General features: G+C 48.5%; 1 protein-coding gene across 1 annotated transcript; it reads left to right on the top strand.

The window, feature by feature from the left end:
* The first annotated feature begins 1,197 nt into the window (after positions 1-1,197).
* On the top strand, positions 1,198-26,723 carry NANS (N-acetylneuraminate synthase). The gene is made up of 6 exons (XM_039234841.1): positions 1,198-1,390; positions 9,574-9,789; positions 21,023-21,122; positions 21,918-22,072; positions 24,501-24,767; positions 26,493-26,723. The coding sequence occupies exons 1-6, from the start codon at positions 1,259-1,261 to the stop codon at positions 26,700-26,702; spliced, it is 1,080 nt and encodes a 359-aa protein (XP_039090772.1). The 5' UTR covers positions 1,198-1,258; the 3' UTR covers positions 26,703-26,723.

Below are 26,723 nucleotides of genomic sequence, written 5' to 3'. Positions count from 1 at the left end.
TTTTTGTGCTGTCTGCTTCCTCACCTCCCTTGGCCAACAAATCTGCTATGTCCAACAAACCCCTTCATCCCCAAGTCCACTGGTCTCTTCTTCCTTATTCTCCTGGACGGCTCTGGGCCTTTGACCCTGTGAGTCTCCCCACCTCAGGCCACCCTAGTTCTGTCACCTGTGTCTAGTCTCTTTTCTCCATTCCTGCCTTAGCATATCCCCAAGCTCTTTCCTCTGTACGCTCTCTCCTCCAGCAGTCTACCTACCCTTGCTTGGCCTTGTTCTTGCCCGGAATGGTTCCAGTTTCTCTCTGGCCCAGACCTCTCCTCTGAGCCTCAGCCCTGCCTTTCCTCCTACCTGGTAAGCAGTTTCACCTGCATATTTATACTAACATGTCCAGACCCTAGTCTTCTCACCATCCAGCCAGAGATGCCTTCTCCTTGCCTTTCTTTTAGTGTGGTTTCTTTGCTCATCAGTTCTGGTAAGTCAAGCTGGAAAGCAGGTTTTTTTTTCTTTTCTCCAAACTGCCTCTTATTTCTGAACTTTGTCTGCAACTTAACAACATACTGCAACAGCCCTAGACTGGGAGGCAGTCCAGGGTCCTGGTCCCCGTTCTGCTCCGGCTTTCTGGATGGCTTTGGGCAAGTCGGTGGAACTTTTTGAACCTGTTGCCTCTCATATAACAGGAATAGAGATCACTTAGTGAAACCTTACAACAGGCCAAGTACCGTGATCACGGCTTTCAATATATCATCTCACGAATCGATATCACTTCCCCATTTCATGGAAAGAAGAAAATAACGTTCAGAAAGACCATTCAGGATCAAGAGCCGGTTAGTGGGAGAGGCTGTGCTCAAACTACCCCTTTAAGTCCAACTCCAGAATCCGATTTTTCCATTACACCGCAGGGCTCACTCTCCCCACGCCCAAGACAGCCGTCCCCCTACCCCCAACCCCTCTTCGGGAATATTTGCTAACGGGTGCATGCAGGGAGGCTGCAACCAGGAGTTGCTCCTTCGCTGTGAGTCTAGAGCCCAGATCTTCAGAACCGAGCCTGCTGGGTTCTCTCTTCCCACCGCACCGCCCACCTCCTGGGTGGCTCCGCCCCCTGTCTCGATTGGCTGGTGGGAGCAAGGTGGGGCCCGCGGATTGGCTGCGCGGCCGCGGGCTAACGTGGCGGAGCTGACGTGGTTTCGCAGGCCTGCGGGCTCCGCTGGGCTGCCGACCGACTAGCGGCTTGCAGTGTGGCGCCGGAGCGCGAGCCGCCGCGATGCCGCTGGAACTGGAGCTGTGTCCCGGGCGCTGGGTGGGCGGGCAGCACCCGTGCTTCATCATTGCCGAGATCGGCCAGAACCACCAGGGCGACCTGGACGTGGCCAAGCGCATGATCCGCACGGCCAAGGTGAGGGCAGAGCCCGGGAAGAAGAGGGCGCCGGCCGGGGCCTGGGAGGCCGGAGGCGGGGCCCGGGCCGGGGGCGGGGCCGCGAGAGAGCTGGCGGCGCGGAACCAGGACCACCTTCCTCTGCGTCTCGGTTCCCAGCGTGCGACCTGGCGTCCAACTCGCAGTTGCTTTTCAGAATCTTTGGAATTCTCCTCATCCCGAATCACTCTCTTGACTTGTCTGCCTTACTGGAGTTGCCTCCTAACCCGACCTTAGCCCCTTCTGGTGGCACAGTGATCTTCCTAAAACACAGGTTTGATCTGGTTGTACCCCAGCCTCACACCTTCAGTGGCTCCCCACCGCCCGCGGGGAGAGTTGAAACCCTTTAACATAGCCGTCAAGACCTTAATGACCTAGTTCCTTCCTGCCTGTCATTTTTCATCTCTGATACTTTTCAGCGACAATGAATTCCTTCCAGGAAGTTCTGGAAGTTCCTGGAAGTTGTTGTGATCTCTTCTCACTTGCTGTTCTTTGTGTTTGGAATATGAAAGAGTTAAAATGCTAGGACTGTGGTTTCAAATTTGGACGCCAGCACTTAGCAGCTGTGTGAACATGGGCTAACGGTTCCTTAACCTCTGTGATTCCCAGATTCATCTTTTGAAAATCGCCTTGGTGATAGTACTTAACTTCAGAGTGGTAAGGATCAAATCAGATGATTTATATTAAGGTCTTAGCACAGTACTTGGCACCGAGGACTCACTAAATGTTAGCTGTTGGCGATAGGGGGTGTATGCGTATTATTAACTACTCCCTCTTGCCATATTTCTACTCCTGTACAGGTCTTCTTGGATGCTTTTTCCAACCGGTCCCCTCGAGGATGGGCTCCTGTCGTTCTTCCCATCAGATTGCATTGTCGCTGTCTAAGTTTCTTTCTCTCACACTTAGATTGCGAGACCCTTGAATGCGGGGACTGTCATGTTTTTATTGTGACTCTAGCCCCCAGCATGAGGTCTGCACTGATTCCTTGGTTTAGAGATGGTTCACTCCATCTTTTCCCCCCCTCTTACCTTCAGTCAAAGCTGTTCACCTGATGTCATCAATTGTGATTAGGTTTTCCCTTACCCTTCTTTCCAGAGTTACTCTGCTTTTATGGAGGCCTACTGAATCATAAAAACACTTTTAAAAAAAAAGTTTATTTATTTATTTTTGAGAGAGCGAGCAAGCAGAGTAGGAAAAGAGAGAGAATCCCAAGCAGTCTCTACACCATCAGTGCAGAGCCCGCGATGTGGGGCCTACACTCTCGAACTGTAAGATCATTACCTGAGCCAAAATCAAGAGTCAGATGCCTAACCAACTGAGCCACTCAGGCGTCCCCAGAAAAAAAAACTTTTAAAGAGTAACAGCTGCTGATGTTTTTGAGTGCTTAACCTAACAGATACTGAGCTAGATGCTTTAATTTTTTTTAATTTTTTTTTTTTTCTGAGAGAGAGAGAGACAGTGAGGGTCAGAGAGAGAGGGAGACACAGAATCTGAAGCAGGCTCTAGGCTCTGAGCTAGCTGTCAGCACAGAGCCTGATGCGGGGCTCGACCCCATGAACTGTGAGATCAGGACCTGAGCCGAAGTCAGACCTTAACGCACTGAGCCACCGAGGCGCCCCTGGGCTAAATGCTTTAAATGCATCTCATTTCATTCCCATAAGATAATGTACATGGTAGATGCTGTTGGTCTCCTTTTAAAGGCTCAGAAAAGTGACTTGCCCAAGGGCACACAGTGAGTAAATATTAGATTGCAGAGCTTTGCGCCTAGCCAGAGGGCTCTAGCCTTTGTGCTAGAACATTGTTTTGGGGGGGGGGAGGGAAATTCCTCTTAATTTAGGGAACAACCTGTTTGTGGAGATGTGACCTCTCAATGCTGAAGTGGTAAAAACACCTAGAGATATTGAAGCCATGGAAACTTGGCTTGGTTGGGTTTTTTTTCCCTCTCTGTTATTTTGGAGGTTAGTTCTGGGGTGGGGAAGGAGAATGAAGTGGTTGAGGCTTTGGACTAGTGTCCAGATAACCATTTACTAGCTGAATAATCTCGGGCAGGTGACTTTTCCTCTCAGAGCTTCCCTGTCACTTATCCCATCACGTGTGTTTTTGTTTTTAAACTTAAAGCAGTGGAATCTTTAGAAATCTTTCATATTTTAGGATTTCTTTTAGTCATTTTTGCCAAATGAGGTCACATTCCTTGTTTAGTTACCCAGAGTTGCTCAGACCATGAAATGAACCTATTTGCAATAATAAAAGTTGAGTTCAATTATTTTTATTTTCTTACAACAAAATACGTTATTGTAATTATATGCCATATATAAAATAGAAACGTATTATAGTAAGAGGTCACCTAATTGAATGTACTTTTAACTGCCAAATTTTGCTGCAAATGGCCCGTCTGGAGTTCTGCCGCTTGTCATTCGCCAGGAAAAGATCCGTAAAACCTTGAACAGAGAAACTGATAGGGAAAACCTGCCATAAGATGGCCCACAGGGCAAATAGGAAACACCTGTCCCTGACGGAGGAGGAAGGCGGAAGTAACTGGCTATAAATTATTCCCTCTGCTGATGCTCTGGGCTCAGACCTCTGGAGAGTGACCTCCTCTGAGCCCACCAGTGTAAAATAAACCTCCTCCCTTCCAAGATCTCCGAGTGCCGCTTGGTTCTTCTGCCGGGTGAGCCAGACTGGATTCCGCAGCGTTTGGTTCCCGACCAGGAAACCCAGTGGCGCTGGCCCGTTGTTGTCACCGGTTTGGGAAAACGGCGTGGGGGTGACGGAAGGAGGACTCGCAAAGGAGAAGGTGCATCCTGCCTGAATTTCTGCTGTCTCCAGCTCGGTCTCCTTGGGCCGGCCCGCTCCACCATTCCCACCGACTCGAGGAGACTTGGCAAGTGAGGACCTGGAACCGAGGTCAGAAACCGGTAATGCCTCGGCCCTAAATCTGTCCTGCCCACCCTTAGTGGTGGAAGGGGGAGCCGATCACTCCCCAGAGACCCTAGTGGTCTCATCCGTCGGAATTCTGTGGGAGGGAATATAATAACCTCTGGGGTGAATGTGAATGTGCAACTCGGTCTGTCTTGCCTGCCAAGTTTGATTCTGTGGCTCCACGGGTGGGCACCCGTAAGATCCCCAAAAGCCCACAGAGTCTGAGTGGCCCCGTCTGCGACTCCATGGTGAATGGCATACAGTCTGTGGCGGCACTGCAATAGTTTCCAATTGTAAGTCACAAAGCTGAGACCGCTATGGCTCAGCATCACCTAAGTTTCTTCGGGACATGACCAGTTGGGAGTCTGACTGGTCTCCTCATTAGAGGGGGCACCCCTACCCCTTTGTATTTGCAACACTGCCTCACAGGAACATTTATGGGGTTGGGACAGAGCAAATCCACAGTTCTTGAAACTATGATTAAGAACTTTGAGAAGGGTGTTTTTGGGAGACTATGTAATTAAGATGACTCCCAGCAAATTAAGGACCCTATGTGAGTTGGAATGGCCCATTTTTGGGTTAAGATGGCCCTCGGAAGGAACCTTAGATGTTCCAATGATCCTCCGCATCTGGCATGTTATTACCAGAGACCTAGGTTGCCCTGATCAGTTCCCCTATATCGACTCCTGGTTAGAGATTGCCCAAAACCTTCCCCCTTGGGTGCGATTTACCTGCAAAGAACAGGGACAGGCTAGGGTACAGAGGCCCCGACCTCCGCAAATCCCGCAGGTGATCTGGAGGAAGAACAAATTTTGCCATTGCCGTATCCTCCCCTGAGACCGTCAGCACCTGAGCCCCCAGCTCCCGATACTCCACCACCTCCGGACTCGACAGATCCTCTCTTCTCCGGACCAGCGGCCAGATTGCACCCGCGGCCAGGTGCAGGTGCCCTCCAGATGCCAGTACGAGAGACCGGTGTGCTGGCCCGGATGCCGGAACGAGGGAAACCTGCAGCCTGGCTGTTCCATGATGTATTACCAGTCTTTCTCCACTACTGATCTCCTCAATTGGAAACCTAACACACCATCATATTCTGAAAAGCCGCAGGCAATGATAGACCTTATGGAGCCCCTCTTCCAGACCCACTGACCAACTTGAGAAGACTGCCAGCAGCTGCTCTGCACTTTGTTTAACACTGAGGAGTTACGGAGAGTCCTGAGAGGAGCTCGGCAATACCTTGAGGAACACGTGCCAGCTGGGGTCGTCGGTCCTGGCACCTGGGCTAGAGCTGCTGCACCTGGAGAATGTCCTATGTGGGATTCACTACAGAAGAAGGACAAGTCTACATCTGCTGGTACCAAGAGGTTCTCTTCCAGGGGACCCAAGCAGGGGCTAAGAAGCCCATGAATAGGACCAAGATCTCCTCACTCCCCCAGCGGCATCCCCGGGGATTCTTCTGAGAGGCCATGTGAGGCTTACTGCACATACACCCTGTCTGATCCTGAGGCACAAGAGAGACAACAGACGGCGAACACCTCTTTCGTGGCCCAAGCCGCCCCAGATATCAGAAGGAAGCTCCAAAAACTTGAGGGTTTTCGGTGAAATGAACATCACGCGGTGTCCAGTTGCGAACAAGGTCTACATGAACAGGGAGGTCACTGCCGACAGGGAAGCTGTGAGAAAGGTCAGCCTCCTCGTTGCTGCTTTAAAGGAGAAGGACTACGGAAGGATGGAGATGGTCCCACCACCGAAAGGGGGAAGCCCAGGACCTCCTTAGCAAGGGATCAGTGTGCCTACTGCAAGGAGAAAGAACATGGGAAAAATAAATGTCCCAACCAATATGTAAAAGAACCCTGTGGAAAAGCCCTCCTAGGGCTAGCAGTGATAGATTCAGATTGAGGGGGTCCAGGCTCACTTCTTGGCCCCCATGAGCCCACGGTCAAAATGAAAGTAGGGGGCCAAACTATGACTTTTATTAAATGGGCTGAAATCGAGGGGGCCACCCAGACCAAGGAAGGATGGTGAAAACGGCTAGATGGTTGCATCTTTATTCCAGTGGCCCTTGGAGGGCATCTACTTGGCGAATACCATCAACTCACCCATCTAGGAAAACCTTCATTAGAGGCCCCCCTCAAAAAGCAGTACTACATCAGCCACCTGCCAGCATCATGTCGAGCAATAAGTGAATGGTGTGTGACTTGTGCCAGGAATAATGCCTGCCCGTGCTGCGACAGGTGTCCAAAGGGTAGGAGCTACCCCCTCTGAAGATCTAGAAATAGACTTGACTTTACAGATGTCCAGCCACGTCGAGTGTTTAGACATCTGGTGGTAGTAGGATGTACACATCCTCTGGATGGGTTGAAGCTTTCCCTACCAGGACAGAACAGAGCCAAGAGGTAGCTAAAGTCCTCCTAAAAGAGATTGTCCCCCAGTTCAGCCTGCCGGCCACCATCCACAGTGATAATGGACCTGCATTCGTGGCGGACCTTATACAAACTTTAACCAACTCCCTCAACATCACTTGGAAGCTTCACACTGCTTACTGGTCTCAAAGCTCAGGGAAAGAGTGAATGAATCACACCCTCAGGGGAACCTTAGCCAAGTTCTGTCAGGAAACAGACCTCCCATGGCCAAACCTGTTGTCCCTGGGCCTTCTGCATGTCTGTTGCACACCAGGAGCTCAAGGTTTTTCCCCCTTTGAACTAATATATGGGAGCCCCCCGCCCCATGTCTAGGGAGCCTCCCAGGGAACCTACACCAAATAGGGGATACGGGAATAAGAGAGGACTTCAAGCATTAGGGGCCACTGTAAATAAGTTACAATGACATACCATAGAGAGGGCCCCAGTCTCTTTAGGATCCCCTTTCTCACCAGGGGACTCCATCTGGGTCAAAGATTGGAAGAAAGACCATCTCAAACCACAGTGGACCAGGCCTCATACCGTTATTCTGACCACTCCTACTGCCCTCAAGGTCATCGATATCATGGGTTCACCACTCCAGAGTCCAGAGGGCCAATCTTGAGAAGCCCCAAAACTTGGAAGCCTGACCCAAGTCCGACGAACCCACTCAAAGTGACGTTTCAGAGAGTCCTAGATTCTTAGGATCTTCAGCCCTGTTCCAGCTATACCCTGGAAGCTGGCTGGTCTACACACAGCAGAAGCTTGAGGAATCACCATTCCAGTGAGATAGACTGTCCTTACTCTTTGCCATCAGGTTGGCAGAAGTTACCTCAGAAAGCTGGGGAAACAGCAAGAGGTTCCTGTTTACACTCACGTTCCTCTTATGAATAGGGTATTCTGTTGGTATTGATTGCCTCTAATCTGGGCCCCATTTGGAGCCAGTAAGAGCAGGGCACCTTCAGTGGAAGAATCTAAAGATGATGTCCTCTAGTACAGACTAGATCTGTTTAAAGGGGGGAATGATAGGGAAAATCTGCCATAAGATGGCCGACAGGGCGAATAGGAGACACCTGTCCCTGATGGATGAGGAAGGTGGAAGTAACTGGCTATAAATTATTCCCTCTGCTGATGCTCTGGGCTCAGACCTCTGGAGAGTGACCTCCTCTGAGCCCACCGGTGTAAAATAAACCTCCTCCCTTCCAAGATCTCCGAGTGCCGCTTGGTTCTTCTGCTGGGTGAGCCAGACCGGATTCCGCAACAAAACCATCAGCATTTTAGTACAACAGGGACAGTGATCATATCATGTTTTCTGCAGCTGGAATTCACCACAGAGGTAAATATTTAAAGACGTCACTCAGTTTTAGGAAGACCCTGCTGTGCTCCCCATACAACTGCTGTCCTGTGGAATGTGGTCGAACTTTCTCTGACCTCTTGTCTTTAGTAGTTTCTGCTACTTCACTTTTCTCATCTTGCTGTAAAGGAAAGGTTTGCCCAGAGCAGACAAGCTATTTCACCTCTCGAAGGTAAGTCCACTCCTGGAGGTAGAGCTGAGAAGCAGAGGAGGCAGCATGCAACGCTCTGTGAGGCCCTGTCCCGTAGCTTGCTGGAGGCCTGGCTGTCGCAGGGATCCAGGTTGCAGTTGTGGGCCAGGAGACTCCTGTTCTACAGCCTTAGGAAAGCAATCTGTCCCGCCCGGCCAGAGACTCGCTGTGCAGCTGTACTCAGGTCACTCTGGGCCCTGGGGATCTTCCTCTAGACAATGAGAGCTCTGTTGCCCAAGGTCACTTTCAGTTCTGTTTTTTGAACCTTCCTGACCATGCTATCTTGTGGTCTCTCCAGAGTGGGAGCAGCCCTGTTCTCACTGATCTTTCTGGAGCCGAGCTTTTCAGCAGCGTGAATAACTGTCTCCAGAAATGTCAGTGAGCTGAGACTTTAGAGGGTTTCCCTTCATCTTTCTATTGCGTGGTTTTTCAAAGCTATTTTAAGAGATTGGGTGCTGACTGGCAATAGAATTCTAGCTTTTAGAGTCGGACAATCCAGTTTTTATGTTATAGTTTCTGTTCAGTAAGACTGGGACTTTTCTTAAGTCGTGTTTGTTTGTTGCCCCCGAGCCTCTTGTTCGCACAAGATGCCATGCAGAGTGCACACGTGCAAAGCAGCTAAAGCAGAGTTGTCTGTTTCCTGCCCCCAAGGGGCTCCTCAGAACGGTGAAGCGTCCTGGAGCTGGCCCAAAGCTGCCATTTGTGTAGATGGAGACACCGAGTCCAGAGACAGGAAGTGGTTTCTCCAAGAGTTAGCAGATTCTAACTTCCTCCCTAGGGCTCATTTTGCTATCCTCTGCTGAGTTACCTAACTTAAAATCTTCTTTAGCTCTTGAATTATTTTTAATATTCTAATATAAAATAACATTTTAAAAAATAAAGCCCCCATATTTTTCTTTGCATTTTAAGGGGGAAAACTAGAGGGAATCCCCAGCATTTACTTGAAGGTTTTCTTCCTTCTGCCCCTTTTCCCACTGCCAGTCAACCTTATTTTTTAAAAAAATATTTATTTATTTTTGGATGAGCACAAGCAGGGGAGGGGCAGAGGGAGGACAGAGGATCTGAAGTGGGCTCTGTGCCGACAGGCTGACAACAGCGAGCCAGATGTTGGGCTCGAACTCATGAACCATGAGATCGTGCCCTGAGCTGAAGTCAGACGCTCAACCACTCCACCCACTGAGCCACCTAGGCACCCCTCCGTCAATCTTCTATTTAAAGATACTGATGTCAGAGCCGTTACCCAAACATTTCTCTTCTGAGAATCCGTGACCAATCACTGAAGGAGCCCTGTTGTGTGTCGCAGGAGTGTGGGGCCGATTGTGCCAAGTTCCAGAAGAGTGAGCTGGAGTACAAATTCAATCGGAAAGCCTTGGAGAGGCCCTATACGTCTAAGCATTCCTGGGGGAAGACGTACGGGGAGCACAAGCGCCACCTGGAGTTCAGCCATGACCAGTACAGGGAGCTGCAGAGATACGCCCAGGAGGTTGGCATCTTCTTCACTGCCTCTGGCATGGATGAGGTGAGTCCTCGTGATTGCCACTCTGTCGTTTGCCACTTTAGCAGACCCAGGGGACAGCAGGTGGCCTGGTGGCTTTTGGCCTAGAGTCTGCTCCAGCCCTTGCTTGAGACTTTTGTGCTTTCTGAGTTCCCCATCACATTAACCATATCGGTGCCCAATGAAATGGGAGGCCAGTGGGAGAAGTACCAGAACTTTCTAAGCAAGTTGTCTTTGGGAGGAGGGGGCAGCCACACCAGAATCCCCAAGTCCCTCAAAGCTTGTGAGAGACCCGTGCTGGACCATTTTCTCCCAGTGGAAAATAGCTTGGGCTAGGAATCAGTAAACCTCTGTTCTGATAGGGATCCGTCCCTTGCTGAATGGCCTTGTGTGATTTGGGAGGGGGACATTGGTGTCATCCTGAGTGGCTTACAGAATGACATGCTGACATCCTGGAAAAGCCTAGCCGGTGCCAGGTGTCAGGTCCCATATGCTCCGTGACCTGCCTCTCTCAGATTCTTCCATGAATTCATTTTTGAATGTAAAAACTGTAGTTGTGAAAATAATAGATATTATAGAAAGTTAAGAAAAACTGACCCATAATCCCTGTAGGGTGGTTCTTTTTGTAGATTTCCTCCTGAAGTCTTTTATATTCATGTTTTATTGCCTCGTTGCTACATTTGTGAATATTTAATTCTTTTCCCATTTACCATTATACTGCAAGCTTTTATCCATATCTTGTTCCCCCCCCAATTTTATTGAGATATAATTGACATATAAGTCTGCAATCTTGTGCTTACAGCTTTTTAGTAGCAATGGGATGCTTCTTTTGAGGATTTATAATGTACCTAACCATTTCTCCACTTTTGGACCTACGGGTCAGTTCTTTGCGCTTATAAATAATGCTGACATAGACACCGTTTTTCTGTGTTTCATGTTGTTTCCTCAGGGTAACTTTGCAGAAATGGATCGTTAGATGAAACCTAGAGTTTTTATGACTCAAAACATTTGGAATTCTTTCAGTTGCTCAGAATATTTGAAACCCTTCCATTTCATTCTGTGGGCCTCTCTGACCATTTGTGCCACTGTTCCAGCCCCAAAATATGGCTGCAAATTGAGTTGAAAAGAAACAAAAGTCTAGCCTAGGCTGTTGGTGGGTTTTTTTTTTTTTTAATGTTTGTTTATTTTGAGAGAGAGAGTGAGCGAGCGAGAGCATGAGCAGGGGAGGGACAGAGACAGAGGGGGAGAGAGAGAGAGAATTCCAAGCAGACTCCTCACAGTCAGTGCAGAGCTCAATGTGGGGCTTGAACTCACAAACCTTGAGATCGTGACCTGAGCCAAAATCAAGAGTCAGACGCTTAATCAGCCAGCTGAGCCACACAGGTGCCCTCACTGATGGTAGTTTTAACAAGGGCGGGGAGGCAGAGAACCGACGCATCTGTGGGAAATGACACCTCCAGGCTTCAGTTCTGTAGCCCAGATTCATCCCTTAATTTGCAGTTTTCGTAATCATAATTTTCTAATTCATAATTTTTGAGTGAGTTATATGTTATGGCTTACAGAGCATCTTCCCTTCCAGTAAATATATTTTATCCCTACTATGCCTCATTCTGCTGATGAAGAAGTAGAGGCTCGGAGGGGCTGGGAGGTTTGTACAAAGTCACATAGCTAGGAAATGGGTCTTGAAGGCAGATCTGATGTGTGCACGGTGTGCTTTCTCTGGTCCATCATTTCCATGTGGCCATCCGTGCAGGTGTGTGTGGCTTCGCAGAGCTCAGCAGAGCCCTTGGGCTTCCCCTTGCTCTTCACCACCTTGGTATTGGTGGCTGGAGAATCTCTTAAGCCCAAGAGCTGCCCTGGGGACAAGGGGACAGATGTTTTTAAGGAAAATGTTCCTAAAGAGTTTGCTGGGCATTTTTCTGATCCTAATTTAAAGAGCGCTTCCTCTGGGAATTCTTCCTGTTCACTGGCTTGGTTCAGGCCCCTCTAGTTACTTGTGGTGCTCTTCCATAATTGTGTGTTATCTCTCCCTCATCCCTACCAGACCCTGAGCACCACAGCATTCCTGGTACCTGGTGTGCAGCAGGTGGGTGGGAGATACTTGTTGAAGGAATAAATGAACCAAACAAAACAGAGGGTGTGTGTGTGTGTGTGTGTGTGTGTGTGTGTGTGTGTGTATGTGTGTTTAGTGGTTTATTTTAGAGAGACCAAGAGATGGGGCACGAGTTGGGGAGGGACAGAGAGAGAGGGAGACACAGAATCCGAAGCAGGCTCCAGGTTCTGAGCTGTCAGCACAGAGCCCAATGTGGGGTTCAAACCCATGGACTGTGAGATCATGACTTGAGCTGAAGTCAGACACTCAACTGACTGAGCCACCCAGTCGCCCCTATCAGGTTCTTAAAGGATCTGTAAATCAAAAATCAAAGGAAAGAATGTGGGCTTTAGGATCTAAAAGACTTGGGTGGTGTTTTTGGTTTTACCATTAGCTAACGTTTCTTGAGTATTTACAGTATACCAAGTTCTGTGCTAGGTATTTTATTTTATTTTTTTATTTGTTTTTACAAATAGCTTATTGTCAAGTTGGCTTCCATATAACACCCAGTGCTCATCCCCACAAGTGCCCTCCTCCATGCCCATCTCCCCCCTCCCCCCCATCAGTCCTCAGTTTGTTTCTCAGCATTCAAGAGTCTCTCATGGTTTGCCTCTCTCCCTTTCCCCCACCATTTCCGCCCTTCTTCTCCTCCTTGTTCCTCTGTCAAGTTCCTCCTAATCCTCCTATACGTGCAAACATATGATATTTGTCCTTCTCTGCCTGACTTATTTCGCTCAGCATAACACCCTCAAGGTCCATCCATGTTGTTACACATGGCCAGATTTCATTTTTTCTCTTTGCCATGTAGTATTCCATTGTATAGATAAACCACATCTTCTTGATCCATTCATCAGTTGATGGACACTTAGGCTCTTTCCATGTTTTGGCTATTGTGGAGAGTGCTGCTGTGAACATTGGGATACATGTGCTCCTATCCATCAGCACTCCTGTATCCCTTGGATAAATTCCTAGCAGTGCTATTGCTGGGTCATAGGGTAGTTCTATTGTTAACTTTTTGAGGAACCTCCACAGTTTTCCAGAGGGGCTGCATGTGCTAAGTATTTTAAACATATCAATTCATTTACTCCTCTTAGCCTCTTCAGATAGGACAATTTTTTAAAAAAATATTCATTTTGAGAGAGCATGAGTGAAGGAGGGGAAGAAAGAGAGGACAGAGTATCCGAAGCAAGCTCTGCGCTGACAGCGCCAAGCTCAATGTGGGCTCAAACTCCCAAACCATGAGATCATGACCTGAGCCGAAGTCAGACACTCAACCAGCTGAGCCACCCAGGTGCCCCAGGACGGTTCTTTTTAAGTAGGCCTCATGCCCAGCATGGAGCCCAATGTAAGGCTTGAACTCATGACCCTGAGATGAAGACCTGAGCTGAGATCAAGAGTCAGACACTTAAGCAACTGAGCCACCCAGGTGCTTCCAGATGAGCCAGTTATTATCCCCATTTCACAGGGAGGGTATCCCTCGTTATGGATCAGTAAACTCAGGCCGACCCCAGAACGCTTCTGCCAGACCATACTCTTCCTTCACCTCTCTGGGCCTGTTTCCTCTTAGGTAAAGGCCCAGGCGTTGATTAAAGTACAGAACATGCAGGCTTGTCTTCTGGACCTGGTGAGGCCATCTCCAGGCAGGACCAGGTCCGTGTTCACTGTGAACTCAGACCCTGGCATAGTGGTCCCGGTACATGCCAGTACATGCTCAGTCAGTGCCTTGGTGGAAGGAAGCTCACACCTAGGGAGTGACATTTGTTTTCATAACATGCCTGTTTCACATTACTGCTAAGCAGGTTCAGGCTCCAGGCTCCGAGCTGTCAGCGCAGAGCCCCATGCGGGGTTCGAACTCACGAACTGTGCAATCATGACCTGAACCAAAGGTCAGATACTCAGTTGACTGAGCCACCCAGGCACCCCCAGTTTTTTGCATATTCAGAGTTATGATGACTAATCACTGCAATTGATTTTTGGCTTGTTTTTATCCTGTACCTATTAACAGGCCATTTCTCAATCGCCCCCAGTTCCCTCACCCCTAGTAACCACTAATCTGCTTTCTGTCTGTATAAATTTGCCTTTTCTGAACATTGCATATAAACAGAATGAGACAGTATGTGGCCCTATGTGTCTGGCTTCATTCACAGAGTAACATGTGTTCATGGTTCAGCCCTGTTGTAGCGTGTATTAGTGCCTCACTCCTTGTTATTGATGAGTAATATTCAGTATTGCGGATATATACGACCTTTTATTTACCCATTTGTCAGTTGATGGACATTTGGATTGTTCCTACTTTTTGGCTGGCGTGAATAATGCTCCCATGAACATTCCTGTACAGGTTTTATGGACATGTTTTCATTTCTCTCCGGGATATATGATAACTTTGTGTTTAATTGCCAGACTGTTTTCCAAAGTGGCTGCACCCTTTACAATCCTAGCAGCATATGAGGGTTCCAGTGTCTGTACATCCTCACCAGCATTTGTTACGATCTGACTTTCTGATTCTAGATATCCTAGCAAGTGTGAAGTAGTATCTGGTCATGGTTTCGATTTGCATTTCTCTGATGACTAATGATGTTGAGCATCTTTTCATGTGCTTATTGGCCATCTGTATACCTTCTTCTTCAGGAGAATGTCAGATCCTTTGCCAATTTTTAATTGGGTTATTTGTCTTTATATATTCTAGGTATGAGTCCCTAGTCAGATACAGATTTGTGGAAATGTCTTCCATTCTCTGGATTGTCTTTTCACTTTTTGATGGTATCCTTTGAAGCACAAACATCTTTAATTTTGATGATGTCCAATTTATCATCTTTTTTTTTTTGTGCTTGTCTAGTGATTTAAAATTTTCTCAATTTTAAACTACATTGTGGTCTTGCTACATAGCTGTCAGTCTGGCTGAAACAAAAAGTGACAATAACATCAAATGGTGGCAAGGATGCAGAGAAAATGGATCTCACAGCTGGTGGGAATGTAGGATGGTATAATTACTCTAGAAAATATGATAGTCTCCCCCTTTTTTTTTTTTTTTTTTTTTTTGAGAGAAAGAGAGACAGCACAAGCAGAGAAGGGGCAGAGAGAGAGAGACACAGAATCCCAAGCAGGTTCCAGGCTCTGAGTTGTCAGCACAGAGCCTGACGCGGGGCTCGAACCCACAAACCACAAGATCATGCCCTGAGCCGAAGTCAGATGCTTAACCGACTAAGCCACCCAGGTGCTCCTGGTTGTCTCCTTTTTTTAAAAACAACTTTATTTTAATACAGTTCATATGTGGTATCATATTACAATTCACTCAGAGGATACTGGTAGTTTGTTTTATAAAACTGAACATGTGAACGAATTTTATACCTATGTGGGGAGGGGTGTTAACTTACTCTGGTAACCATTTCATAGTGTGTATGTTTATCAGATCATGTTGTACACCCAGAACTAGTACATTTTTGTGTGTCAATTATATCTCAATAAAAAATAACCATTTATTGTGTACCTGAAAAAAAACACCACCACAAACTAGACGTGTGCTCATCATGTAGCCCGCCATGCGCCATTTGCTCATTTCTCCCAAAAGAGATGAAAATGTGCATTCACACAGAAACCTGTACATGCGTGTCCATAACAACTTTATTTGTAACAGCCCCCAAACTAGAACAATCCAGATAGTTCTCTGGCAGGTGAATGAATGGTTCCAGCCCAGAAAAGGAATGAACTCCTGATACATGCTGGGCTTGGCTGCATCTCCAGGGTATAACATTGAGTGAAAAAGCCTGTCTCAGAAGGTTGCATACTATACTGTTCAGTTATTAGAGCCGTCTTGAACTGACGAAATTACAGAGGTGGAGAGCAGGGGAGTGGTTGTCAGGGGTTAGGGAGGGGAAGGGAGGCAGGTGGATGTGGCTGTAAAAGTGTAACACGTGGGATACTTGGAGCGATGGCTCAGTTTTGGATTGTGACTCTGGTAGGTGCGAGTCTGTGCGCATGGTAAAATGGCATAAAATTAAATAACACGCACACACAGATGAATACATGTAACCATGGCGAAATCTCAGTAGGATCAGTAGACTCGATCGGGGTCACTTTCCCAGTTGTGATTTTGTGTTCTAGTTTTGCAAGATGGCCCCATAGAGGGCACCTGGGTGAACTGTACATAGGAGCTCTCTGTATGATTTCTTAGAGCTTCCTCTCAAGCTATAATGATCTCAAAATAAAAAGTTTAAAGTTACAAAAGCCCAAATTTCTTAGTTTTAATTTTAATTCAATAAATATGAGTAGCTGGAGCCTACATAAACAAAAGCCCTGTAGAGTCCATAGTAATTTTATTTTTTTATTTTTATTTTTTTAAATGTTTTATTTATTTCTAGAAGAGAGAGAGAGAGAGAGACAGCGTGAGCAGGGGAGGGCCAGAGAGAGAGGGAGTCACAGACTCTGAAACAGGCTCCAGGCTCTGAGCTGGCAGTCAGCACAGAGCCCGACGCGGGGCTCGAACCCAGGAACCGCGAGATCATGACCTAAGCGAAAGTCGGACGCTTAACCGACTAAGCCACCCAGGCGCCCCAAGTCCATAGTAATTTTAAAGAGCGTATGGGGCACCTGGGTGGCTTAGTCGGTTAAGCGTCCGACTTTCGCTTAGGTCATGATCTCGCGGTTCCTGGGTTCGAGCCCCGCGTCGGGCTCTGTGCTGACTGCCAGCTCAGAGCCTGGAGCCTGTTTCAGAGTCTGTGACTCCCTCTCTCTCTGGCCCTCCCCTGCTCACGCTGTCTCTCTCTCTCTCTCTCTTCTAAAAAAAAAAAAAAAAAAAAAAAGCGTAAACACCTAAACCTTTGAGACCCCACTCGAATGGCACATACTCAGGCTGTTTGGCCTCATGGTTACGTGCATGGGGTCTGGGGTCACATTTTGAGTTTGAATGTGGTTCCGCCTGTCCTTCCTGATGAGTCTGTGTGGAGGTGGTTTAACCGCTTTGTGCTTCTATTTCTTCGGCTGTTAGGTTCAGGTTCTACCAACCCTACTTATCTTGCAAGGTTGTTGTGAGGATTAAACCTGATGTTTGATATAAAGCATAGCACTCAGCCAGCGCTTAGCAAACATTAGCTGCAGTGAAGGCAGGCAACCCGCGCCCTGTGTCAGGACACCTGGCTTCTTGGCCTGACTCTGCTCTGAGTTGATCTCCAGTGTGAGCTTGGCGAGCCCCTTCCCTCTCTGGGCCTCCGTTCCCTTTCGAGTGTGAACAGCTGCCTTGTAGAGGCTCTCCCAGCTCTGACCCAGAGCCGGAGAAGAGGTTACGGAGGCCTCTTATACCTGGAATGAGGACTTTCCTTCTCAGGCTCTGCTGTCAGGCATGTGAGCCCCAGGACGTGGACTCTGAAGGAGAGAGGGCGCTTCCTTGCGTCTGTGAGGCCGCCTGGGAAGAGTCATGTCTTTAGATCATTCACTCACAGGTGGTGTGGAGCTAGAAGCAGGATCAGCTGGGAGGTGGAGGAGAGCTTGGCGGTTGGTGGGCCGCTTCTGCCTCTCAGCCTTTCCCTTTGGTTCCTGTCCCTCTGCTCCCCAGGAAGCCCTTCCGTGTGGTGCATGCGGCCGTGCTCTGCAGCCACACTGAGTTCAGGTTCTCGAGTTGACACTTTGTGGGTTAAGGTGCATCATGTGACCTTTTTGAGCTGCAGGTGTCCCATCTGTAAAAACAGTAATAAAGGTGTCTTCCCCCATCTCCCCCACATGGCAGTGGTGAGGTGCTGGGCGTGAGGGCCGTGTAAGACCTGCATCCACTGAGTGATAGCGTTCCGTCATTCAGAACCCTTCGGAGTTGTTCTGCTTCACACTATGTGGACAGGGAGGCCTCTCTGTCCTGGGCAGGCCACTGTTCCCGAGGGTCCTCCTGGCTGACCTGGGCGTAGGCAGTGAGGGGAAATGCATTCTTTAGTGCCTTTACAAGAGTGAATTTGCTTTGCTGACCAGGTCCCTTTGCTGAGCCGGGTCGTCCTGTCTGCCTGGCTATTGGAAGTGGGTTGGTCCCTTGTTCTGTGTTTACCTGGCAGGCGGCTCTGAGTGTTTACCCACCTTAACTTCCTTGTGGACGGTAGCCATTAGCGAAACGCCCATTTTCTCCACTGTCTGTGCTGTCCCAGGGTGTTCTTCATATGCTGAGGAAAGGTTGTCGTGGGATTTTATTAATTCCACCTGGTAGAAAACTACCAGGGCACCTGGCCGAAGCTGCAGAGGCTTGTGGAATGGGGTGGAAATGAGCAGAGTTTCTTTGGTCTAAATGGAGAGTTCTATTGAGAAAGCAGATGGAGGCCATGACGGTCGAGGTGGCTCCTGAAGGACGTGCTGCCCTTTGAGGGTGCTCCAGCCTAACAGAGTTGCCCTTTGAGGCACGTCTTTAGATCAGTCACCTCGTCTCTTCTTCCATTGCCACCCCCACCAGCAGGGTGCCCCCCCTGCCCAAGCTGTGGTGCCCTCTGACTGGGCCACTGGGAATCTCCTGTCCCATGCTTCCCCCTCATCATTCTCTCATGCTGGGCAGCTCGCCAGGACCCCGTTCTCCATGACTCATCGCTCTGGGCTTCTTTTTCCTTTTCCACAGGATTCAAAAGCTGAGAGCCGGGGGAAGGGGCTTTAGAAAAATCCCAGCTCCTCTTCTTGCTTCTGTTATCCCTCAGATCAGGGGGCCATGATACGGAAAGGGGGCGCTGTGGGCACACATTGTCGATCCTCATCGATTAATAATTATTACCAATTAATTCTTGGTAATAAAGCCTACCCCTGCCCCCAGTAAGCAAGGTTCTGAATTGAAAAAGCTTGAGAAACACTGGGATTAAAAATTTTTAAAGTTAGACAAGTGTATGCATTGGGACTCTCTTAAGAGGAAGTTCGGGCAGTGCAGTGTTTCACTGAAACCAGGTTGCTGGTGGGGCCCTTGTCTGTATTTAAGCCAGCTGGATGGCCAGGGAAGGTCCTGTGGCAGAGTTCTTCCAGACAGACTCTGAAAGCCTTTGTGCTGCGGGGTGGGAGGGAGCTGTTGTGAGGCTGCCTGGCTGCGCCGTACCCCTGGGTGAAGAGGGGATGGATGGTGGGGTGGGCAGGACTAGGGGCAGCCAGGAGGTCCCTGGAGAACTGGGGGTGGGGGGACCGGCGCTGACCCCGCCTCAGGGGGGCTAGGCATGGCAAGACAGCCTCAGGCTAGAGGGCTAGGGTCTCCCCCATTACTGAGGTTGGCACCCTTTTTGCAGAGATGCATGCACAGTGGCAGTGTTTGGAGTGGCCGCTGCTTGGTGGGCCTGGCTCTCCGGGAGGACTGCAGACAGGCCCCTTTCCCTTTGGAGAGGAATTTGCCACTTAACACTTGAAAACTGTAGGATTCCAAGCAGATTGTCCAGCCTTCGTAGGTAAGCTTCTGCAAAGTGTTTTCTCCTGCATTTGGTTTCTTCTCGTTCCTGCTCGTTCCGTGCCTCTGCTGAGTGGGCTCATCCTCTGTTTATGCTCCCGGGGGCTTTTGCATCAGGAGCCGTTTCTCTTAGAAGTTGAACATTATAAGGAAGAAAACTTAGCATAGGGTTTTCCCCTCTTACACTAGAAAATACTGTCTCCATCTGCCTGATAGAACGAGAAAAGTGGGGGAAGTCGACTTTGTTCAGTAAACACATTAGAAGGAATGTTTTTCACTTCCATCTGAGGGCCGGTCAGCACCGTGAGAGACCCATGAACAGGAGGCGCCAGGTGGAACAACATGGAAGGGGGAAGAGAGGTAAGGAAGAGATACAGCCGAGGGAAGACCACGAGAACTGCGGTACAGGTAGTTTAGCAGGCTTGGAAGCCAGTGGCGCTCAGACCATGCTGGATGGCGTCTCTTGGACCCAGGGCGTTGTGAACTGCCTTTTAGCTGTTCACTGGCTGGTTACCCATCGGGTGCAGCTCTAACCTTTGCGATATTAGAGGATTTACACATGAGGAAAGTTAGTGCAGCCAGGAGTAACTTATCACCTGTCCACAACATGGAAGGAAGCTCAGGCGGCAGCGAGTTGATGTAAAGAACCTGCTGGCAGAATGACCTCATACTATTCCTGGCCACCCTGTGCCCTCTGTATTTTCAGCCATGGTGACCTAGCTCCTTACAAAATAGGGTTCATGGAGCAGCGGCGGCGGTCTTACCCAAGAACTGAATGGAAACACAGACCCTCGGCCCCACCTTAACCCAGCAGAATCAGAACTTGCGTTTCATCTGAGCAAGATGCCCAGAAGATTGGTGTCCCATGTTAAAGTGTGAGAAGCAGTGACCTAGCTGATCAGGCCCTCCAAGCCTCCTTCTGAAACCCGGGCAGCATTTTACAATAGATCGAACTTAGATATAGGGAAACATTCCAAGACATTGATTCTCCCCACTTCTGATTTCCAACTTCAGTTGTTAAAAACAGTAATAAAAGGTAGTTGGGGGGGGGGTGTTGTAATGTGATAACCAACTGAGATTTTTACTCTTAAAACTTGTGGCCCACTGATTCCTTTAGCAAGTGTTCACTGACCCTTGCCCGTTTCCCGATCCTGAGTCTTACTGATGAATCCCGGTGGAGGTGAAGGATGGTGAAGGGTCCTCCAGAGATAACCTCAGGCAGTGATGTTGTGTCAGAAAAAGTGAATGAGTTTGTTTTTCTTGTGGGCAGCATGGTTTGGGGGCTGAGAGGGTTTGGGTTTGGGCTCTGCCAGGTGTGTCAGGGCTGGCCCATAAAATGCTCCATTTTTCCCCCGGTTTTGGCAGGGATTGAAATGGCCTCTTTTCCTGGCCATTTGGTTTTGAGGAAAGGGCGAGGCCTTCAAGAGCCATACACTTTCTCGCCGCCTGGTTTTCTGGGTCAAGATAAGGTTATGACCCTTTTGCAGTTGTTCACTGGGCCCTGGACCCCTTGGGAAGGAAGGTCTGATTCTTTTGCAGCTCTCCTCGCCAGTAAAGGCCAGCATGCAGTGTTGTTGGACAAATGGATGGGTGGCTAGGAATGAGTGAAAGTTTCAGTGTGAACGAAAAGACTGGTAACATATCTTTGCCTGCTTTCGACCTGTTGCAAGAGTCCCTCTCGCTGGGCAAGACGAGTTGGGTCTTCTGCTTATGACTCCTCACCTGACTTGAGGGCAGTAATTTTGATCAATGGTGAGAGAGAGTTCCTTCTCTGGTTTTTATAGATGGCAGTTGAATTTCTGCATGAGCTGAATGTTCCGTTTTTCAAAGTTGGATCTGGGGACACTAATAATTTTCCTTACCTGGAAAAGACTGCCAAAAAAGGTAAGTGTTTCATTTTTGCCCTAACATGAGGGAGTCCAAACCTTCCCAAATTTACTCCTTTTAGTAGAACCCACTAGTGAAGTCTCCTGAAGACAGACTTTAGAAACCTCTTTTCAATTAGCATGTACTTCCACTGTTCCATGGGCTGACTTGAAAGAAGTTAAGTCAGTTTTTATAAGAACTTTTAAAATTAAAAATTATTTTACTGTTTTTATTCATATGAAATTGAGGATATGGCAGCACAGAGGAAGTTCTGACTTTGAGAAATAGTCTCGTACGTGGAGGGTATAATATCTACCCTCCTCACATTATGGTTTGTAAAGTGGTTCTGCAACATGAATCATCTCATTTGATTTTCATAACAGCCCTGGCACTGAAGTCAGTTATTTGCTTATGATGCTTCATATTTACTTCGTAGGCCACACAGCTGGGAGGCGGCAGCTCCGGGGCTCACACAGCTGCTCTGGAGTTGGGGGCAGTGCTCACCCAACTGGGCACTCCAACCTCTTACTCCCGTGAAGGGCTCACCTTTCTCTGAGGCGTGTGAACTTCCTCTGCCTCAATTCAGTTCACTTTGCCGAACTATAATATTGAGGGTGAGGGGGGTCTGCATTTCCTCCGGGTTGAGGGCAGGAAGCCACCAAGCTCCCCTCCCACCCCGCAGTGGCTGGCACAGTGTTGGAGAGAGGTCTGTGGAGTTCATTTGAAGGATGAGACCAGCAGTTGGGGTACGCTTGAGGGAGAGTCAGAGCCCCTAAAGAGAAAGTGACGATGGTGTCGGTGTTGGTCACTCAGGCCGCCCGATGGTGATATCCAGCGGGATGCAGTCGATGGACACCATGAAGCAAGTCTATCAGATCGTGAAGCCCCTCAACCCCAACTTCTGCTTCCTCCAGTGCACCAGTGCGTACCCGCTCCCCCCCGAGGACGTCAACCTACGTGTCATCGCGGTGAGCAGCCCATTGTCTGATCGGGCCACAACAAAATGGCTTTTCTTGGGTCCTTTACTATGGGAAGGATGGGGCCTTTGTTGTAACCAAAATCCTAACCAATATTGACACGCTTCATGCAATCTGAACCTCCATTAACAATCTCACAGTTACAGAATTAAGTTAGAACCAACTGTGCAGTTTAGATACATTCTAAAGAGGGTGATTATAGATTAAATTTTATGAAAACCAATCTTAATTTTTCCCACTATGAAATTTAAGGTGTGAGTCTTCATAATTGTATATATATTTTCTGTACCATGTGCATTGGCCATTCGAGGTCCCTCTTCTGTACTGGTTCATATCCTTTTTTAGTACGCTGTTGTCTTGTGTGTGTGTGTGGTAAAATACAAGATTTACCATCTGAACCGTTTTTAAGCATACACTTCAGTGGCATTCAGTACATGCGCGTTGTTGTACGGCCATCACCACCATCCATCTCCAGAACTTTTTGATCTTTCCAAACTGAAACTCTGCCCCCAGTAAACACGAACCCCCCATTCCCTTCCCCCCCAGCCCCTGGCAGCCACCATTCTGCTTTCTGTTTCCATGTATTTGACTCCTCTTGAGACCTCATCTAAGTGGAATCCTACAATATGTGTCCTTTGTGTCTGTCTTCTTGCACTTAATATAATGTCTGCAAGGTTATTTCATTGCCTGTTGAGGCTGAAGAATATTCCATTGTGTGTATATACTGCGCGTTTATCCATCTGTCCGCCGTTGGGCATTTGGGATATTTCCGCCTTTTGGCTCTTGTGAATAATGCTGATAGGGACGCTAGTGTAAAATACCTGTCCGGTTTTCTTCATACTCAGTTGTAGCAGACCTTCTTGGAACGTCTGGCTTTTCCTTCTCTGTGCCATTTCCCGGCTCTGTTGTTTTCTACCTATAATCCCGAGCCTCCCTGAGGCCCAGACTGGTTACAGTGAGCCTTGAGGGAGCTTTCTGCCTCCCAGGATTTGGTCTACTCCACCTCTGTCATCTGACAGATGGTGAAATCCAGTCCCAGAGGGAAAAGGACTCACTTGCCTGAGGTTTCACAGCATCGTGGTGCAAAGCTGGGACTAGAATCCTTTGTCTCTTGTCATCTCAGGCCATCTCCATCCCTTTCTTCCAGTAGCACCTGAAGCTTCACTTAGTTAGAAACATATATATGTAATTATCATACAAAAACACTGGAGTGATATTAGTGGCATTCTAAATACACACACACACGTGATCTTGATACTTCAGTTAACCACTGTCCTTCTGTATTTTCCTTTTAGTAACACTATTTGACATTCTGACTTTTTCCATGAGGGTATAAGCTTTTGTGCATGTTGCTACACAGTCTTCATATTTAACTTTAAAAAAAAGCCATTTTTGAAAACAGACACTGCTGTCTCTTTACCTATATTTGTGTCTCTCCCAGTTGGTAGTTTTTCCTCCATGTCTAGCTTATCTCTAAACATGTTATTCTAAAATTTTAAACATGATTTTTTTTAAAAAACTAAAACAGCTCTGAAATACATAGTCTAGAAAGTAAACATGCTCTGTGACCTCACCCCACAGAGATCATCACTGTAATGGACAGTTTACTCATTGTGACTCGATATTTTCCTTGAGTTTCTTTCTCTGTGGAATACGGCCCCTCTTTCCATTCTCACCCAGGCGGCCGTCATGGCCTCTCTTGATACCGGGGCACGGTGAGGGGTCAGCTGCCCGCCTGCCCTGTCCTGGGCCCAGTACAACCATATTCCAGCACGTGGACCCTGCCACCTTTGTTAATTTCACACCCTACAGCCTTTGCCACTCAGCAGCCCTAATCCTATATTAACCCCCATCTGGGTCTTCCTACTACACTTAAGCTTTCTGGTCGCCCTCAATGACAAGACTCGCTTGACGAATGTCTTTTGTTGCATTCGGTGAATTATAGATCACAGATTAGTTAATTATTTAGCATTTCCACCAAAGGATTGTTTCGAGATTGGGCTGTATATATTATTGATGATGATATTTGTGCCCACAGCATACTCGCTTTCAGCAGTTTAGGCTAATTAAATGTGACTGCTGCTTTTTGAATGAGTTTCAGCCATCGGCTGTGGTTCTGTTGTTATGCCTGGTGGCTCGCGCAGTGTGAGGCATTCCTAGAGTGCACTGTTGATGACTGTAGCCATTATTTGGGGAGCATTCTAGCGCGCCGAGTGCTTTTCATGCATATGGAGCGGCCCTGGACAGGTACCACTGTCATCCCAGGAAGGAGAAGCTCAGAGAGCCTCAGCATCTTGCCTGTAGTTGCACAAATAGTGAGCAGCTCCACCGGGACACTTCTTCTCGTTGGGAGCCTAGCTCTTCCTGACTCTGCACTGTATGCATGATTTAACCTCGTCTCTTTTTTTCTATTTTAAAGGAATATCAGAAGCTCTTTCCCGACATTCCCATAGGGTATTCTGGCCATGAAACAGGCATAGCGATATCTGTGGCTGCCGTGGCTCTGGGTGCCAAGGTTTTGGAGCGTCACATAACTTTGGACAAGACCTGGAAGGGGAGTGACCACTCGGCCTCGCTGGAGCCTGGGGAGCTGGCCGAGCTGGTGCGGTCCGTGCGCCTTGTGGAAAGGGCCCTGGGCTCCCCGACCAAGCAGCTGCTGCCCTGTGAGATGGCCTGCAACGAGAAGGTGGGTTCTGCACGAGCCTGCCAGGCTCTGGTGTTCTGAGTGGGGCCGCAGTGGGCTTACCTGCCAGGGGAAGTCAGCACCAGCCCTGCCTGAGCCCAGGCTGACCGTCTGAGGGACTCTGGGCTCGTATCAGCATCGGGAGAAGCTTGTCACTGAAGGGAGCCTCAGCAGTTTCTCCGGCCTCCTAGAATCATGTTATAGTTTCCTACCAAGTCTCCGAAGCCTGTGGCGCCAGTGCTCTAGATGCCAGGAGATGTAAGGGGCTGGGGGTAGCCTCATAGGGCACCTCGGTGGTCAAGTCTGGGGTCCCTTGGAGTAGGTAAGCCTTGAGAAACAGCTGGACAGAGGGGTTCCGTGAGGCAGCAGGAGAAGGGCCTGTGATAATCGGAGGCATTCCTAAGCGGAGGAGGCCCTAGATGGACAGAGCTGTGTGTGGTGCAGGGGTTTGTGGGAGGGTGATGCGGATCTTCTCTTAGGAGCAGTGTGAGCTGTGCAGCACTGACCTTGAGACAGGAGATGCTGAGGCCAAGGACTGCCTGGCCTGCTGACCATCTGGGCTTCTTGGAAGCCGTGGCCTAGACCTGTCTTGGCCTCTGGTCGTACAGCCTGGTGTCCTGGGGCTCCCAGGACTGCAGCCACTCCTGGCCTGCTGTGGCTGTCTGGGTCGAGGCAAAGAACAAACACCTGGCATGTGTGAGGAACGTTTTCATCTTTTATTCTAGTGGGGCCTGATTGCTTCCCTCAAATTAAAGACGCAGAAGTACCAGGAGATGAAAATAATAGTAAAAATAAACAAACTGTATTGTAGAAGAAAAGGGGAGAGAATCACGCCAGAGATGCAGGAGAGTTCAGCCCTTACTTTGGTTTGAGCCTCTTGGCTACCTGGGCAAATGGTGGCGGACGGTGGGATGCGTAATCGGGTAACATCCACCGACAGACCTTTTGTCCTGGCACTTAATTTTAGAATTGATTTCTTGACCCTTACACGGTGCACTGATATGTTCAACAGCATTTATGGATGAGACATAGAAAGGCTGGTCATGAACTTCTGGTACCCATCACTCCCCTCACCTGCCTGCCTCTTTGTAGGCGGCCCCTTTTCCCGTCCACTGAACAATGGCGCACTCAGTCTTGCGAGCCCTCCATATTCTTATTTCACCAAGCACAGTAGCCGTAAGGTTCGTGTCCCCTAAGAGAAGTGGGCCAGGAGTCAGAATCCCGGTTTCTTGGAACTTTGGCCAAGTTTTCTGCCCTCTCTGGACCTCTGTTTAGTTTCCCCACGTTTAAAATGAGATGTTGAACTGAATGATGACAAAAGAAATCATAATTTTCTGGGAGCGTTCTATGTTTCAGGAAGATTACATATATTATTACTGCTAGTCCTTGTAGTCATCTGACATGCTGGAGACATTATTAGTTCCCATTTTACAGAGAAAGTCAGGCACGGCTTGTACCCACTTGAAGAGGATTTGGACCTGGCTCTGTTTGGCTGTATGATCTGAGCCCTTTCCTTTGCACTTTATTGTTAAGGCCCCTCTCCGAGTCTCTAAGTTCACCCCCCCACTGGCTGAGCCCCTGCTCTGTGTGAGGTTCTGTTCTCAGAACCAGTGGGAGAACAAAGTCCCTGGTCCCAGGGTGCCCTGTGAAGACGGGTCAGGCACCTTGGGTATAAAACAACATGTTAACTTCTGTGAAGCTGACACCGAGTCTTAATTTTATCCACAGCTGGGCAAGTCCGTGGTGGCCAAAGTGAAAATTCCAGAAGGCACTGTTCTAACATTGGACATGCTTACTGTGAAGGTGGGTGAGCCCAAAGGCTACCCGCCTGAAGACATCTTTAATCTGGTGGGCAAGAAGGTCCTGGTCACTGTTGAAGAAGACGATACCATCCTGGAAGAATCGGTAGAAAATCATGGCAAAAAAATCAAGTCTTAAAATAAAGTGCCATTCTCTGAA

This window comes from Hyaena hyaena, unplaced genomic scaffold (assembly GCF_003009895.1).
Source record: "Hyaena hyaena isolate Hyena2069 unplaced genomic scaffold, ASM300989v1 scaffold_93, whole genome shotgun sequence".
Classification (NCBI taxonomy): domain Eukaryota; kingdom Metazoa; phylum Chordata; class Mammalia; order Carnivora; family Hyaenidae; genus Hyaena; species Hyaena hyaena.
This window is presented reverse-complemented; position numbering and strand designations above follow the sequence as displayed.

Excerpts from the sequence above, each read along its gene's own strand:
- NANS (XM_039234841.1), top strand. The coding sequence starts at position 1,259 with ATGCCGCTGGAACTGGAGCTGTGTCCCGGGCGCTGGGTGGGCGGGCAG. Across the intron at positions 9,790-21,022 it reads CTGCCTCTGGCATGGATGAG|ATGGCAGTTGAATTTCTGCA; the intron begins GTGAGTCCTCGT and ends TGGTTTTTATAG. Across the intron at positions 22,073-24,500 it reads TCAACCTACGTGTCATCGCG|GAATATCAGAAGCTCTTTCC; the intron begins GTGAGCAGCCCA and ends TCTATTTTAAAG.